The sequence below is a fragment of the Schistocerca americana genome, chromosome 1, assembly GCF_021461395.2.
Source record: "Schistocerca americana isolate TAMUIC-IGC-003095 chromosome 1, iqSchAmer2.1, whole genome shotgun sequence".
Classification (NCBI taxonomy): domain Eukaryota; kingdom Metazoa; phylum Arthropoda; class Insecta; order Orthoptera; family Acrididae; genus Schistocerca; species Schistocerca americana.
In genome coordinates this window covers 864,167,578-864,185,970 of record NC_060119.1, presented here as the reverse complement: position 1 = coordinate 864,185,970, position 18,393 = coordinate 864,167,578, and the positions used below count along the sequence as shown (strand labels likewise).

The following is an 18,393-nucleotide window of genomic DNA, read 5'->3' as shown; positions in this document are numbered from 1 at the left end:
CTCTCTGTTCCTCTGGCATAAGCACAACGGTGCGGCCACAGTGGCGAGGAAGAAATTAGTCCACTTCCCTCCCCTTGTTCAACAGGGGCGGCCGGCAGGTAGTCGAGGCGCTGTGCCACAGTTCCCGAAGCTACTCCCTCAGAGGTTTGATTTCGAATCCTCTCTTGGGCATGAATGTTCAGTTTGTCCTAAATAAGAAAAAAAAGGGGGGGATAGGGGACGGCAAGTTTGCCACCCCGTGTGGCCGCATGTTTCGCTTGTGCCTTGCACCGGCCCTGCCCAAACGTCTGTGGAGGGATGGGTACCCGTTCCTCCTGAGAGTTGAAATTGGGAAAGGTAGTGAAGCAGGACACTGTCTGAAGTGAAGTTGACATTTTAAGTTTTTCAGAACATTTCCATTGGGTTCAGGTCAGGACTCTGAGCGGGCTACACCATTTCGAGAATGTTACTGCCCACAAACCACTGCCTCAGAGATGCTGCTTTATGACAGGGTGGATTGTCACGCAGATACGATCGGTCATTGTCTCCTTACTGTTCCTGTTCTGTATACTGTTCACAATGCTGTAAAAGTGTTTGTATCCTTCAGCACTTAGCGTTTTCTTAGGCACAATGTGGGGACCAAACCCTGACTATATGAAAAACACTGACATAGTGTAACAAACACCTCTTCTGTATTTCCCTGCTGCACTGCAAAGTGATGGTAGGTAACATTATCTATGCTTTTCCCTTCTGTGGGATTGCCTGGAAGCACAGTGTGGTTCATCACGCTAAATCACTCATTTGCAGTCATCCTTTCCAGTGGTGTCACTCTTTACACCACACTGAGCATCGGTTACCACTGACTACAGAAATGTGTAGCTTGTGAGGAGCTGCTCAACCGTGTGCTGTTCTTTTTAACTCCCTATGCACAGTCATTGTACTAGCTGGGCTGCTCATAGCTGTACAGAACTTGTGAACAATTTAATTCCTTCCTCTTATTTTATGTAGTTTCTTACAACCACCTTGCACAATGCAGGGCATTGTTTCTGTCAGTATTTGAGGTCTGCCTGGTCTCGGTTTTGCTCTAGTTGTTCCTTCACCTCTCCACTTGATAATCACATCACTAGTGTTGGACTTAGGCAGCTTTAGACAGGTCGATTTGTCCCTGACGTATTTGTTATTCCGGTGACATCCGATGACTATTCCACATTCGAAGCTACAGAACACTCGTGACAAACCTGTTCTCCTGGCACTGTTTCTCTACTGAGAACACACTACTGCCACTTCCCTTTTATACTGCCAGACCCACCTCTCATGGTGTCTCACGGCCAACTCCGCAGTACATTGGGGTGTATGGATACTTTCAAGTGGATAGTATATGCCAACAGCAGGGCACAATCAAGATCTTCGCTCCACAATAGAAATAGTAATGTTATGGACAAGCATACCACAGAAGCAGAGTTATTAAACAAGGTTTTCCACAACTCTTTTTAGTAAAAATTTCATTCAAGAACAGCTGACAACATGAATAACTTGAAAGGAGATACCCTGTCCATAGCAAAGCATCTTAAGTCACTTGATGAATAAAATGGAGGAAACAGAGAGGGAATGGAAAAATATAGAAGATAAAATCAACCAGCCACTTTTTACAATGCTATTTATTTATTTAAATAGCACCATTAGTGGTTTTTAACTGACGGGTTCATCTTCAGATGGCTAGTTCACATTAGCTTTCACCCTTTGGTTTCTTAACTGATGAAATTTCCATGGGGTGGTGGTGCCCTACAATCAACACAAGATGTGAGACAGTATCTTTTTAGCTGTAATTGTACTTCACAATGATTTTAAGTGACGTAAACAAATTTTTAAAGGAAAGATGTTTTGATTATTTATGATGAAAACTCCATGCCATTATGTTCCAGTGCAGACTGCTTCTATGCAGGGGTCAACCTATATTTTGTACACAGCCACTGGCTCAAAATGTCAGTTTTTGACAAAATAATGTTAGAAATTGCAGTTAAGAAAGTAGCTGAAGAAGCCTTAGGAAAATAGAAAAAGAAGTTGTAAAGAGTTTAAAAAGTTGTACATCAGAATTATATAAGGTTGTAAAGGAAAGACAAGATGCTTATTTTAAGAATCTCCACCAATCAATGGAGCAGAATCATCCGATTTACAAACAAGAGAGAAATGCAGTATATTGAGCACTGAAATGAGCTCATCAACAATTTTGCAATAAGTTTATGAGTGTAATAAAAGGAATTTTGAATAGTCAAGGAAGATCAATGATAACTTGTAAAACATTGAAAATGTTCAGTTAATTGCTCAAGTAGGAGGGGTGTTCACAAATGATTCATAGTACTATTTTTTTGTTCCTTATTTATTAATGAACATGAGTCAGTTTACATGGTATCTCTCAATAAACTCTCCACCAACACGGTACACTGCTATTACCTTCCTGGAAACTTCATTATTGCATCATGAAACCACTATGTGGGTTTACTAAATACCCTCTCATGGACGTCTGTGTGCAATTCTTCATTCTTGCTGAACGTCTTACCTCACAGCACAACCTTCATGTTATCAAATATAACATAGTCAGATGGAGCAAGATCTGGTGAATATGGTGGGTATGGCACAACAATGAACCCTAGTGATGTCAACTTTGCAGTCAGTCATGGCATGAGGCTGCCATTGCCATGTTGTAAGAGCACTTCCTTCAACCACTTTTACAGGCTCCTTTGCAAACAGCAAAGCAGCTTCATATAAATGGAGTGTCATGTTTTAAATTGTGGAAGCAATGTTTCTGTGAAAATACATTGTTGTAATTTTTTTAAATAAAATGGTTCATTCATTTATTTGGTGCTTACACAGTCACAGTGAGGGGTTTTTGCCTGTGATACTAGCAAGCATTTACACCGTGGTCTAGATGTATATAATAAACCACCCAAACATGCACTAAAATTGGATGGTAGTTGTAGGTTTGAGCCACTGTAGTTCCATGTTCCCAGTTAGACAGGCCTGTCAGTTTGTCAAAGAATATTTTACTTCTTTCTCTGTATATTGGCTGGTGTTGACGAAAACTTCATTCATTTTCTTCTACTGTGATAAATGACATGTTGTAATTCCAACTGATGTGGTTGGAGCCATATGTAAATCATAAAATATCAGACATACTGTTATCATTCTGCCATATCAAATTCATTATAGTCTCTGCAAGTGAGCAAAGGTGTAGGCTGTAGGCTGTGGTTAATAAGTAGTGCTGGGAGGGATGTAGCAACCCCTCTGAATTTTGAATTATATTTGTCAAATTTGTGTGTTGGTGAGAGGGGGAAGGGCATATGGCGATTGAGTCCACGCACCATGGTTTTGCACCCATTCTATTTTGCAGCTTGCTAAGGTTGTGTACAGGGGAGTAGGAGATAGCAGTTCTTAGAATTTCTGCATGGATTTAGAAAACATCATTTATGTGAAGTACAGCGTCCCCTTTTCACACACAAAATCATGTGAAACATGGACCCAGATAAACAGGCAGGTTCTGTATTTCTAGATTTCCAATAATCTACAGCACTGTAGATTGGTAACAGATGTCTGAGCATATGGAATAGGTTCTCAGATATGTGACAGGCTTGAATACTTTTTGAATAATACACCCAGTACACTTTCCATGATGACAAGCGTTTCTGAGAGATGAAGGTACTGTTAGAAGTGCCACAGTGAAGTGTCATATGACTGCTCCTATATCATGTGTATGTCAGCAATCTATCAGATGGGATGTGCAGCAATCCAAGACACTCGATTATGATGTGCACTGGAATATATTATCATGGAGAGAATGTCGTGCTGTATCCGCTAGAAAGGGCTTGATGAGAATGGGACTATCATCTGGATATCTGTCACATTTCAAATGATGTTCAATCTTGCAGTTATATGTTCTTCTTTGACACAGAGGTAAGATGGTATGTTTTCATTCAGTACATGTATAAAATTGTACAGTTACTTGTACACTGATAGAATACACTTCACAGACGGAGTGCAACACCAACACCAGTACCTACACCGACATCTGCGGCTGGCTCTGGCCCACCATCGCTGGGTGCGACCAAGGCTGCTGGTGCACCACCTGCCACATCACCACGAGGCCAACCGCCATTGCTGGTGGGCTCGACTGCTACGTGTACTGCAGAGGCACGTCATGTGCTTGCCACCTATGCCACCCTGCCCAGGCGCTCTCGCCGTCGCACACAGTCGCCACCTGCAAAGGTCAGCAACACCCTTTTTTGCACAATATCATTCAAACTTCTCTGAGTGATTTAAGTAATAATGAATTTAACTAAGAATTTGGAATAAAACACTTAAACACTAGTCACCTTCATCTCAATAATGTCTGACACCTCAAAGGGCCCTTGTAGCAGCTACTGCAAGTCCTGGAGACATCAAAATAAGCCACACATGTGTGTATTGTCCAATTGGTCTGGATGTTTCCCTGCCATTATGTGCTTCTAGGTGAGCTCAGAGATTATCAATACAATTCAATTCAGAACCTCTTCACTGCTGTCTAAACAAATATACACACTGAATGTTTTTCATGCCAAGCAGTCATAGATAACTAGAGAATTTTCATCTTGGAAGACACAGTTAATTATCTTGCCCTTATTAACATGATGGACGAACAGTAAATTTGCTCATACAGTTGTTCTGAAATGACCAATTTCCATATAGTGAAGACATTTGCCATAACTCACAGTGCCTTCTGCAGACTGCAGCATCTCTTACATACAGCTGCCACAAGACTGTTTGAGGTCTATAAGCCAGCATACATTAGTCACATACAAGTATGAATAGGAATGAACAAATAACACATTTCCAGTTCTCCATTGTGTTCACTGGGGATTTCTTTGCCCTCTGGAATCAGATATTGTTCCTGGCAGGAGTGACCAATGGTCTCTTACATGCAACATTGCTTCAAATTCGTTCATCCAGTGCACTCCATCCCCAGTCGTCATCTAGAAACTGGTTGGTGAAAAGCAGTGCTGATAAACTGCTGATCTCACATGTGACTAATAAGTTTCACAATTAAAAATTGGTACTTTCATAAACATTTACACTGTCACATTTTAACATTATAATCTGACTCCTACTCTTTAGACAATGCAACTTCTCTTCATCCACTTGTATCTTTGCTTATGTCTCTCTTTTTTTTCCTCCATTGCACATAAGTTTGTTGCAACAACAAAAAGCAGGATGTGTTTTTCCATGGCCTCATGCTGGGGATGTAAATTACTGGTGGATCAATTTCTGAAATGAAATGACATGTTCTCTTCAATGCTTTCTGCAGTCCATTCATGATTCAATCAGTGGCATATATTTGCTGAGCCTACACTGCGGGACATCTGTGTTGGCATTTTAGATTTTCCACCCCAATGCATGTTTTTGGCCTACTACACACAGTTAGTTAATTATATCAATTTCTCTTTTTTAACGTATACATTGGTTCATTCGTCCCTGAATGTTCCCATTAATGACATGTTCTGCAGAGTCTGATGAATGAAGTGAAGAAAAAGATTGAAATAATGAAAGATAATTGGATTGCTAGCTTTTTATTTGGCATTCAGTACCATTAAAACCATTGTTAATTTGTTAGGTACATTTATCACTGTTTTATTTGGCATTGTATGGCATTTTGAAATCTTGTGATTCCCACTGATGGGTTGAGATTAGAGATTAGATTAGATTAGATGAGATGAGTTTTTCGTTCCATAGATCTGTGCTGAGGAGATCCTCGTGGATGTGGAACATGTCAATTTTTTTTTATTTTTTTAAAGCTGAAATAACAATACTAATAGCATGAGTATATACAATACATCATTTTTTTAGCTGAAATAACAATACTAATAGTATGAGTATATACAATACATTATTTGTTTCTATTAAAAATTTCGTCAATGGAGTAGAAGGAGTTGACCACTAGTAAGTCTTTCAGGCTCCTTTTAAACTGATCTTTATTGTTCCTTTCATATCTATGCCAAGACTTATGGCGTGGTTTACTTCCAGTTGCATTTTGACATTGTCATTATCAGCAGCAGCATATGTTTTCAGTATCTTTATATGCATTATTTCACCATATTGAAAACTTCACAAAGAATGCTTCTCAAAGAATAAATTCATTCACAAACCTCTCAAGTAATATCAACTCATAGCAACTAGTTAAGTGCTATGCTATACAAGTCTTTGTAGTGGAAAAGACACCAGCCTTTTATTGTGAGGAGTGGGGCTTAGATCTCCACCTGGCCTCCTTGACTTAGATTTTCTACACATATAATAATATGAATATAACATAATAATATGACTAAGTAGTTACTATGCTACTAAGCTGAGGCGAAATTCATATTATAACCTTCATGACTACACTGATGCACCGTATCTGATCATCTTGATTTAAATGAGATGCTAATCTCTTAACTACTTCTTCCTCTGGGCCCAGTTACAAAGTGTTTTTGTATGTGTTTTTGGTTCAGGATTACTTCCACTGCATTCTACCCATCTACATCTAAAGTTGTTGTTGCCCACATATTTATGAGCTAAAATGCTTCACAGGAGCTCTTTTTCTGAATAGATAAACTTATAACCTTCCTAAAAGACTTGTATTTACCCAGCTGATTAATAATAATTTTGAGTGTGTGATCTTTGAAGAATAATACATCTGAGCATTGCAAGGATTATAGTCTCCACTTTTTGTAAATGCATGCTGTATTGTTTCATAGTTTTATCGTGGCACTTCATTATAAAATTCAGACCACTTCCTAATGTAAATTAAAAATATGTAGACGATGGAACTGCAAATTTTATTCGTCATCCTCCAGATCCCATCAACAGCTTCTGGCCGAGCTCAGTTAGTACGAAGCCTGTCGGCCAGCCGTGAATCATCTGCAGGTGGCTCTTCACTTGTGCGAGCTGCCTCATTACGCCGTCCTCAGTCGCACACCAGCTCCACTCCCAGTCGCTCTCTGCCACCGTATCCTCGGCCACGCGTCACACGGCGTGTCTTTTCGGCACCATCTGGTGTCACTACTGTGGATGCTGCTGCTCAGACTGATAGTCTTCCAAATGTGAGACATACTGATGGAATCAACACTAGTGTGTGTGTGTGTGTGTGTGTGTGTGTGTGTGTGAGAGAGAGAGAGAGAGAGAGAGAGAGAGAGAGAGAGAGAGAGAGATAAGTGTAAAGTAAAACTACCTTGCTTTATTATATATTACACAAATTTACTCATCTTTAAATAATGGACTCTCCTAATTAAAATTAAACTTTTAGTTTCATGGTTTATTCTTTTAAATATAGTGATATATGTGTAAACATAAAAGGAATCTAACAATGATGCTTTAGGCGGAGGAAGTTCGTCATCTAGAGGCACACATACGCTTGCTGACAGAGGGTCAAGCAATGCAACAAGCTGAGTCTGAGAGACTGACAAAGCTACTGCAACACGAGCAGTCTCTGCGGGCTTCTCATGAGGAGGAACTAACTCGCACACTGAATAGAGTCCAAGCCTTGCTCGGAACTGAGAGGATTGGTAAGCTACTTTACTGCTTCAATTATGAAAACTTGCTTAGATTTAATTTGTATATCATACTACAGTAAATGATTTTGTAAAAAGAAAAATTCTCTCCACAAGGCTGTAGAAATCACAAAGAGACTGAAAGGCTAGCAAGTTGTTATCTTCAGGCTGTTTAACTTCCAATATTCTCAGTGTAAATGCATTAAGTATATCACAAGTCTATAGCTTTTGGAACAATAGATTCCTTCTTCAGAGAGGAAAGAGAATGGCTGGGAAGAGTTTGGACAAGAAGGCAGGTCATTCAAGACCTCAGCTAAGAGGGACCCACCTTGTATGAGAAGGAAGGAAGGCAAATAGGAGGTCAAAGATAAAATAGGAGGTCAAAGATAGTACAGAAGTAAACAAAGTGCATCATTTGAGAGGTTATAGAAGGGACATATAGGATGAGAAGTAGAGATGAATTAAGATTAGCAGTGGAAGAGGAATGCCATTTAGTAAGAGTAATGCAAATAAAGAACAATGAATAGAAAGAAATGAAATGAAGGAGAAAAAAGGGAGACATTAGCATGTGGGAAGATGTGTAGGTTGTATCTTTGGGGAAGAAGAGTAATTAAATAAATAAAATGGATATCAGTCCTCACTTAATCCAAACATGGGAGTGTCACAAATACTTCAGTGTCAGTTTATCTGTTAAGATCATGAAAGCCTTCCACTTTCCTGTTTGCTGTTTCTACATTTGTTGAATACAAGACAATAACTGGCTGTTCCCACCAATTCCTTGCCAGAATGTTGCGAATAAACTCCTTTAAATTTTAAGCATGTGCTTATACTGCTTTACCTGCCTTATCATGTGTCAAGTTTTTACTCATATTATTTAATTTTGTTTGCCAGCATTTAAAAAACTTCTGACAGATTAGAACTGTGTGCTGAACAGGAACTTGAACTGAGCACTGTTACCTTTTGCAGACAAATGATCTATCAACTGAGTATGCAGGCTTGGATGGCGTAGCTGGCAGAGCATTTGCCCACAAAAGTCAAAGGTTCCAGATTCAAATAGTGGTCTGACTGACAGTTTTGATCCACTAGGAAGTTTCGGATAAGTGCACTCTTTGCTGCAGAGTGAAAATTTATTCATGTACAAAATTATTCAAAATTCTGTTATTGATTTGGCATTATTGTACGGAATAATTCATGGAAATAGTATGTTTTGTTTAGCAGTCTGAAATCAGTTTACAATAAGTAAGTCAGAACAAAGCATCAACTAATAATTAAAAAAAAATTGCAATTGGACTGAGTCCTAGTATATGACAGCTCTAATGATAAACATTGGCTTATCAGAAGCCCATCTTTATGGCAAGAAGTATGGACTTAATTGAAACTGTTGGCTCTTGCCCACCCGTCTCCTATGGGGTGCTACCGGGATGCTTTATTCTCGGAATGCTATACAACTATTCAAGCAAATGAAATTTGTTGCTTTATTTCTATAAAGCAAATTGACAATACTTGACTTAACTTGTGTTTACAAAGGTGTCATAAGTGATGGGTGACATACAACGTAAGTCCAAGTTCTTGCTATACACAATGTTCCTGTAAGTTGACACATGTCACTGATAGTTGATCTGCAAGTGCCAGTCTGCAACTGTGCCTATACTGTCCACTAATGTCTGTATACAGAGCTGATCTGAGCAGCTGAGGCTGGCGGGAGTGGTACTTATATTCACTTCTCACTGAGGTGATCATGGTGCGGCGCAGTCCTAATCAGTGCACCATTTTCTAACATCATTTCATCACCTAAACATCTCCCGGAAAACAACCAGAAGAGTGTGTGTCCACCTCCTGCTACCGTGAACCAGATGAAGAAGGCAGCGATTGCTGCAGTGTGGGTGGGTCCAGCTCTATCAGTAGGTTGAGAGGAGGTGGAGGAACTGAAGGCTCAGTCTGCATGAGGTCATCACGCGGTGTCGTGATGACACCCTCTGACAGTTGCTGTGGCCATGCTGTCCTCTGGATCTGCAAATCTGAGACAAGAGAGACTGAAAGATCGTTGTGTACATGACAGAGGTGAAGTTGATTTTGATGGCAGTGCTGGAAGCCATTTGGATCTGAAAGATGATATTGGCAAGCACCAAGTCGGTGGATGATCTCACCTCCTGCCCACCGTATGCTGCTGCTAAAAACCCTGTAAAAGACAATATCATGCTGCGCGAAGTGAGACTTCGGCCTTCCTTCAGTGCCGGATACTGAGGAGGGTGGAGCAGGTGGAGCAGTGTCTTATAGCAGTGACCGTGAAGCAATTCCACCAGTGATGGTCCCTCTCATGGGTGTGAATGATACGAGGCGAGAAAGAGTTGCAATGATTGATCCCTGGTGTGTATGGAGTGGAGTTTGGCCATCTCCTGCTAGAATGTCCTGACAATATGTTCTGCTTTTCCATTTGTGGATGGAATGGTGCACTAGTCACCTAGTAAACCTTCTAGGCAAAAAATCGATGACAATACCTGAATTGTGCTACGTGATGTTGTTGAGTTCATTGGCACAGCAAAAGGAAAGTTGCTATATAATTCAACAACTATCAACCAGCGAGTGTTCCAAAAAGGTCCTGCAAAGTCTATGTGTACATATTGCCATGGCGATTGTGACTTAGACCAAGCATATAATTTTTGTGGTGGAACGGACTAATTTTTTGCACATGCGTGACACTGTGACGTCATCTGTTCTATTTGGGCATCCATACCCTGCCAAGTACAGTGTCGACATGCTAACTGTTTCATACGAACAATCCCCCAGTGTCCTTGGTGAAGTAACTGCAACACTTCTTTTTGCAAAGTTTTAGGGATCAACACCCGTGACAGGGTACTGTTATTCTGGACAAGAATCACATCTTTCTGTACGGTGAGACTATGCTGACATGCAAAGTATCGGCACGCTACAGGCCAAGATGTGCAAATGAAGTTGAGCAAAATGTTCAGATCTGGATCAGCTTTCATGGCCTGTGAATTTTCCTACAGTTCAGCAGAAAGGATTGAAGCAATTCAGAATCCTGAACATCAATGTGACAACAAGATGCAGCAGAGGTGTGAAAGTCTGTGCCAGGGTCAATCGGAAGATGTGAAAGCATGTCAGCATTACCATGTTGAGCTGCTGGACTATACACAGTCTCGTACTGATACTGAGGCAACAACAAAGGCCATCTTTGCAATTTATGGGCAGTTTGTACAGGAACTGGTTTTGTTGGATTAAACAAGGACTGAAAATGCTTGTGATCCAATACTAATTAGAATTTTCTGCCATACAAATAGTGCTGGAATTTGGTGACACCGACACCATACACAATAGCCAAAGCCTCTTTTTTCCATTTGTGAATGGTTACACTGAGCTTTGGACAACACTTCTCACGCAGAAGCAATAGGTCTGTCTTTATCACCAATTCTGTGTGAAAGCACTGCACTGATTCCGTAAGAGGAAACGTCAACTTCCAATACAACTCGTTTAGGATCAAAGTGAACTAAGCCTTGCTCACTTAGCAATGCATCTTTAAGTTTTTGAAAAGCTACTTGGCACTCATCTGTCCAAACAAAGGAGACAGATCTGGGGAGCAAAACCAGTGGACTTACCCATTGACTGGCTGATATGGATGCAAATAACTCTGCTATCCTGCAATTCTTTAAGTTCAGCCACAACTTTGTCCTGTAATGCAATGGGAACAGTTCTGCCCTGGTAAAATTTCGGCTGAGCACTGTCTTTCAGAGTAATATGTGCAACAAAATTGTTAGCTTTGCCTAAATCTTCAGAAAAGAATTCTGGGAATTCTTTTAGCAACCTAGCTACACTGTCTTTTGCATTGAATGCTGACACTGACAACACATTGTCCTGAGTGTTAAAGCCAAACATGTCAAAAGAATCAAGACCAAATATGTTCTCACACTCACGTGATTGTATGATTGTAGCACTGTAAAAGTCACTGTTCTGCGTATGCAAGCAATACATGGCAGGCAAAGTACATTTCCGAGAACGGTAATGTCTTGTCCATTACAAGCTGTTAGTTGCATGCTGGTTTTAGACAGGCGTGGGGAGCCTAACAGTTCATATGTGTGTGATGATTAAGCAATGTGACAAAGGCAATGTGTTTCCCACAAATAAGTTAATGAACAAAGAGTTTGTTTGATGGGTGTATCACTGAAGAAACTGCACACTTGCTAGGTTTGCTAATTCCTGTTGCAGACTTGGAATATACTGCATTAATAACTTGGGCCTTGTAATTAGATTTTTGTGAGTGGGCCAAATTTTTATGATTGTTCCGTTGCAAACATACAGATTGTACATGTTCTTTCCTACCACAGGTGAAACACTGAGCTTGTGGGGAAGGCCAGTCTTGGCATTTGTGTTGTGAATAACACTTATGGCAAGATTTAATTCTATTCACCTGTGTAGTCGCCTGTTCAGCAAACTGCTTATGCGGCATGGAAGGTTGTGTACTCAGTGTGGCCAGCGCATGCCACCGGTGCGGAATGGCACATGCACAGACAAGGGACTCTACCTGGAAAATAGCTGTATGAGCCAACAGGGCACTGGAATCATACTGATCTAATTTTAGCACTACCTGCTGAAATGATGGATCGGATTGTTTCAAAATCTGTTCTCTGATTTTGACATCAGGCACGTTGTACACAATTACATCATGTAACATAACATCTGATTGTTAAGCACCGCAAGCACATTTAAATTTGCATTTCCTTGTGATACCCTGCAAATCTGTTACCCATTTGCGATAAGTTTGTTCTGATCATTCTTTGCAATTAAAGAATTGATATTTTGCTGCTACCACATTCACTTGTTGGTCATAAGAGTTAGTTACAGACTGTATTACTTGGTTGTATGGCAGTTCACTCAGAGTGGCATTAGGAAAGAGTTTTTGAATTAATCTGAACACTGCACTTCCTACCATGGATAATAGATATGGAAGTTTCACAGTACCTGGGATGTTGTGGGCAATGATGTGGGTGTCAAACTGAGACAATCACTGTGGTCATTCCTCATCTTGTTCTCTAAACTATTGAAAAGGTGGTATAGCAGCTGTAGTAGGCAGTGCTTGTTCTGTTGGGTGTGAAGCATTGGTGAGTAGCTGCTGCACCATGTTGAGTAGTGCTGATATTTGCTGTGTCTAAAACTGAAACATCTGCATTAGCTGTGTGGCATCTAATGCTTGCGGCGGTGGTGTCTGAGCTGAGGGTGGGACAGGTGGGATGGTCATGTTGGGAGGCACAAAAGTAACAAATAGATAAGGCAGGCAATCTAAATAACGACAAAATCAAAGAATTTATCTCCAATGCCCACCTGAAAACACGAATCAGCATATACAACAAAGAACTGTTAAAGCAATAAGCACCCCTGCAAAGTAAAGACAAGAAATAATTAAGGCACCTGCACAAAATACACGAAATTTTGTGGCCATCAAGAAGGCACGGATGTTGGTGGATACTCGTCACCAGTTGTTGGGTCTTGCCCACTTGTCTCGTATAGGGTGCCTAAGGGATGCCATGTTCTCAGAATGCCATATAACAATTCAGGCAAATAACGTTAGTAGTTTTATTTCTATAAAGCAAATTGACAGTACTTAACTTGTATTTATAAAGGTGTCACAAATGATGGGGTACATACAATGTAAGTCTAAGTTCTTCCTATACACAATGTTCCTGCTAGTTGACACACATCCCTGATAAATGATCTGTGAGTGCCAGTCTACAACCGTGCCTATACTGTCCACTAATGTCTGTAAACTGAGCCAATCTGAGTAGCATAGGTTGGCAGGGGGGGCACTTACATTCACATCTTGCACAGGTCACTCCTGGTGTGGCACAGCCCTAATCAGTGCACCACTGGCTGACATCGTTTCACTGCCTTCTCTGGTCTTTCAATTTTCGTCTTCGTTCTGGCACTTGTGTGCGCCCGTGAGCTCGGCTCCAGTTCACCACCGGCAATGGAGGGTGAAGCTTTGACAATGCCAGCCACTTGTGCTGGCGAAACGTCAGAAAAATCATTAGATGAACGTCGGCCGAAGAACCCGACACAGAAGCCAGTAGGCAGTTCGTCAACAAGTGGCCACGAAAGCCTCAACAATTTTGTACTTGTGGTTATGCCAGGACAGAAACATTGCCAAAATTATGCATAGAGGAAACATTTTTCTTGATTTCACCTGTTCCAAGGAATTGGTCCTGCTGCACATAGACAAAACAGTATATGCTAATACAAGGACACAGAGCGAGGTGTCGCAGTTGTTAGCACACTGGACTCGCATTCTGGAGGATGATGGTTCAATCCAGCATCCGGCCATCCTAATTTAGGTTTTCTGTGATTTCCTTAAATTGCTCCAGGCAAATGCCAGGATGGTTCCTTTGAAAGGGCACAGTCAACTTCCTTCGCTAATCCGATGACCTCGCTGTCTGGTCTCCTCCCCCAAACAACCCCACCACTAATACAAGGGTGAGATGCATTGTCCTTGGCTCAGAGATTGGTGTTGATAAAGTTTTACTTTTGTTGTGTTGGTACCTATGTTAGTAATGCAAGTGAAGTATTGGTCGAGGCACTGGAAAATGTTCACAAATCCTACATGAATGTGTGCTACTGCTGCACCAAATTCCTCCAGATCACCTTTAATACTACAGTGGAACTTCAATTTTACGTTCTCCAATTTTACAATTTTCAAGATTCTGCACCATAAATTCATAGCCCCTGTGAAAAACCCGTAAGATCAGAGCTAAAAATTTCCCAATTTTACATTTCTTCCTTTAAGGTTTACCTCGATTATAAGTTCTTACTCAACATCTCGCTTGACTTTGTCCCATTTTCTTCCTATTGACATTTGATGTAACTGGACGAGCCATAAATAGCACAAAAGACAAATGGTTTGCAACATGGGTGGTGGCAGATCTAGGGGATATTTTAGGTCATTTGATGTAACTGGACGAGTCATAAATAGCACAATAGACAAATGGTTCACAACATGAGTGGTGGCAGATTTTAGGTCATAGTGGAGAGGGGAGATGTGAGAGAGGAACTGCTAACATAATCACAATCTGTGTTGCCAACACAACTTGCAGCATTTAGCTTCACCGTGCTATTATGACACAATTACTGCTAGGTTTCAGCGGTAATGGAAAATCAAGACAGTCAATGTGAAGTATTCTGGACTGAGGCAATACATGGCAAAGTTGCCCAGTCACCACCATTTCTTGTGCCACTTACAACTCAGTCTCATCATTTTGTGTGTATTTCTGAACTGTGTTCAGCAACAATATCAATCACCAATCTTTTAAATTCTGACACTGAGTCTCGAAGAATATGCTCAGTCAAAATTGATGAAAAGTCACCCATTACCAGCTAGTGAACTCTTATCAGCTGGTGACTTGTTAAATCATTGAATAGCCAGTGCAGCCACCACACCACACTAATACACATAAGATGAGCTCACCTACCTTCAGTGACCAGTGTCCAGGTAGGGGTGAAAACTTTTTGTGAAGTGCTCAAAATATACTTTTCATGCAGATGATGTACTGTTACACAGAAATAGAACAAGGGTTTTGTGATAGCACATTTTAAAGACTTGTGTTCAAATCTGACCTGATACAGTTGCAACAACCACATACACTTCTCACGTACATACTTAGCACCCCCCCCCCCCCGACCCATCCCCCCCCCCCCCTTCCCCCCCCCCCCCCCCGCCCTCCGCTCGCGCGCGCGCGCGCACACACACACACACACACACACACACACACACACACACACACACACACACACACCACATACTGTAGATCATAAAGATTGGTGGCAGTGATAGAAGGCATGAAAAGAAACTGTAGCACCTGAGTTTTCTTTCAAATTTTACATTTTAGACAGTATACAGAAATTCACTGAGCCACTAATAAGCTTGTAATGTCATTTGGAGAAGTAAATTCATTCTTTTCACATCTCCGTTTCCCTCATCAAGCCTAAAATAATACTTTAGCAGTTGTGAGGATATGAAATGCGGCTCTTTAAGTTAAAGCACTAAAACAGGGTTGGCGAACCTTTTCGGCAGGTAGGCCAAATTTTTGAAAGGGGATTTCCCCCATGGGTCGTATCACCAATTTTTGTTTTGTGAATCAAAACAAGCAAGAAGTATTAATTTATTTTTTAAATAAAATAAAACAAATCTGAGGAAAGAAAATTTATTACCCTATTTAATAGAACACTATGTTAGTGCGAGGTCTGGCTTTGTTTGACTGAACTGAGTGAGTCAGTGTTGATGTCAACTGAAGTTGTTGCTACATGCTAAGAGTATTCCAGATGAACATCAGTTATTCATGTTCTCATTTGTGATTTGATGTAATTCATCTGACTAAAAAGCTGTTCACACATACAAGTGTTTCCAGATGATGAAATCATTTTTAAAGTATTTTTGTAAATTGATGGATACTTATTCTTGTCCAGATATATTTTATAGAGCTCTTCCAAACCAGCCTGATTAAATTTCTCTTTTAACTGTGCATGATACTGCATTTCACAGCATTCCGTTTGCAAATGTTCCAGTAGTGAACTTACGTCTACGGAGAATGGCATAGCAAATACAGAAAAAAAAGCAGACAATGTTTCCATAAATTGCCACTTGGGTGGTATTCAACATACCTGCACATTCATTCAAAGCCAGAAAATAAAATATAAACTCAGATGCAACTTTTAAAAAATTATCTTCAATTTGTCTTTCAATTTCATCCACACATCTAGTAATAGTTTGACAAGACAGGCTTATTTTTTAAAAATCCGTTCACTTTCACATAGCATGTTGACTCTGAATTTGCCCTTGTAAATGTCTGCTGTTGAGCTGAAAGTTCCCTTTTTAAGTCGTTTACCTGGTCTTTGATATTGTCCCTTGTACTTATCAAACATAACTGCATGTTTAGTCTCATAATGCCATTTGTACATATGGTATGTGAAGTTCAGAATCAAATATCAGGTACCTAAATTAATTTGATACTACTGTCGAAAATTTGCTACAAAATCCTCTTTAAAGTGTGCAGCTGTTAGTGACAAATGTAGAACTGAGTGTCTGGTGTCAAGTATATGAAACTATTTAAAAGAAACGGTTTCTCCTGAAAGCCTGTATTTTATAGAACAATAATTTATATTCAATGATTTAGCATTTGAGATCAGTGTAGTCTAGTCATACAGAAAAAGAGGATAGATTTCTTTTAAGAAAATCCAAGTGCACTGAGGGCAGCTAGAAAAGAAAAATTACAGAAAGTAACTTAGATAACAATGATTTGTTCACTTGGGAAATTAAGTTCAGGGTAAAGCTTTACACATCTGCCTAACTTCTTTCATTCTTAACAAAATATATATTTATTATCTTAATTAAAACCACTGAGTACTGTGTAGGAGTTAGTATGCACTAATGATTATGCTATCATGCATCTTTGTTGAGAAAAGAAAGAAGAAAAAGATAGTGAACTCGGTTCTTTTGAGAACTCTGAAAAACATATGTATTCTTGACACTTGCTGCTTTTTGTTGCATGATGATTTAACAGACCACATCAGTGACTCAGTGCCTTGTTTTTGAAAGTTATTATTCAGGAATGTAATTTATCTTTCATAGACAATGCTTATTGTTTTCTAAGTGTGTTCTCATCTATGTTACAGACGTGGATGAAGGAAGTGATAGCTTACAAGAGCTTGAAATGAGAGTGCAAACATCTGATCATATAGTCCTAAGGCAGCAGCGAGAGATATCAGAGCTTCAAGCACTATGCACAACCTTGCAGAGGGTAAGCTTTACACGGAGACATGAATTAACAGCAAGTGATAGGCAGGGGTCATCAGTGACTTTAGAGATTGAGAAACACTTGAGTAAATTTAACAGGGAAGTGGTACTTACAGTACAAAATGACATGTGATTATTAATAACTGATAATAAAGGGCAACATCAACATGAATAAATATATATATATTTTGTGTGTGTGTGTGTGTGTGTGTGTGTGTGTGTGTGTGTGTGTGTGTGTGTGTATGTGTTTTAATAGTTGTTACAGGGGTTGGACAAAGACATGGACACACCATGAAAAATGCATTCTTTTGAACATAAATGCAAATGCTAGACAAGCCTGCTGGTTGCACTGTTGTGTTGACCATGAATGGCACCTGTACTGTGTCCTCAGTAAGTTGCAAGTGTCATCTGTGGTCAGAGCAATGTTCTGTATTGTTGTGAGTGCATTATGTCAGAGCTAAGTGAATTCGAACATGGGCAAATTGTTTCTCCCTATATGGTGGGTGTTTCCATAACCAAGATGATTGAAGTAATTTGTTTTTCAAGTGGCCCTATATTAAAGATTTATATTGCATGCAGGGAACATGGAAAACATCATCTGCTAAGTCACAATGCAGATGAAATTGTGCGTCAAGTGACCATGACAGACAGTCATGAAGAGAATTGTGATGATAAATAAGAGAATGGCAGCTGCAAGAGTCACTGCAGAACTGTATGTCACACTCGCCAACCCTATTAGGACTGAAACAAAATGATTGGAGCTCCATAAACAGAAAATTGTAGCAAAAGCTGGAATTTCAAAACCGTCTGTGATTATGGATGCACATAGCAGGGAAAGGTGATGCTGAAGTCACAAAACCTGGACTGTGGAGCAATGGAAGAAAATAATTTGGTCAGATGAGTCTTGTTTCACACTGTTTCCAACTTCTGGCTGAGTTTACATCCCAAGAGCGAAATATGGTGGCTGTTCACACAACTTGCTTCATCCAGGACTAGTTTTCTGAGCCCGAGGATGAATTGTCGCATATGCACTGGCCACCAAAGTCATCAGCTCTGAATATTACTTAG

General features: G+C 40.1%; 1 protein-coding gene across 1 annotated transcript in view; it reads left to right on the top strand.

Moving 5' to 3' along the window:
- The window catches only part of LOC124594796 (AF4/FMR2 family member lilli), a 106,972-nt gene that overhangs the window by 21,025 nt on the left and 67,554 nt on the right, over positions 1-18,393 (top strand). The window contains exons 4-7 of the mRNA XM_047133220.1: positions 4,005-4,239; positions 6,840-7,085; positions 7,361-7,547; positions 17,205-17,329. Of these exons, the coding sequence (XP_046989176.1) occupies positions 4,005-4,239; positions 6,840-7,085; positions 7,361-7,547; positions 17,205-17,329 (793 nt within the window). The remainder of the gene's footprint in view (positions 1-4,004; positions 4,240-6,839; positions 7,086-7,360; positions 7,548-17,204; positions 17,330-18,393) is intronic.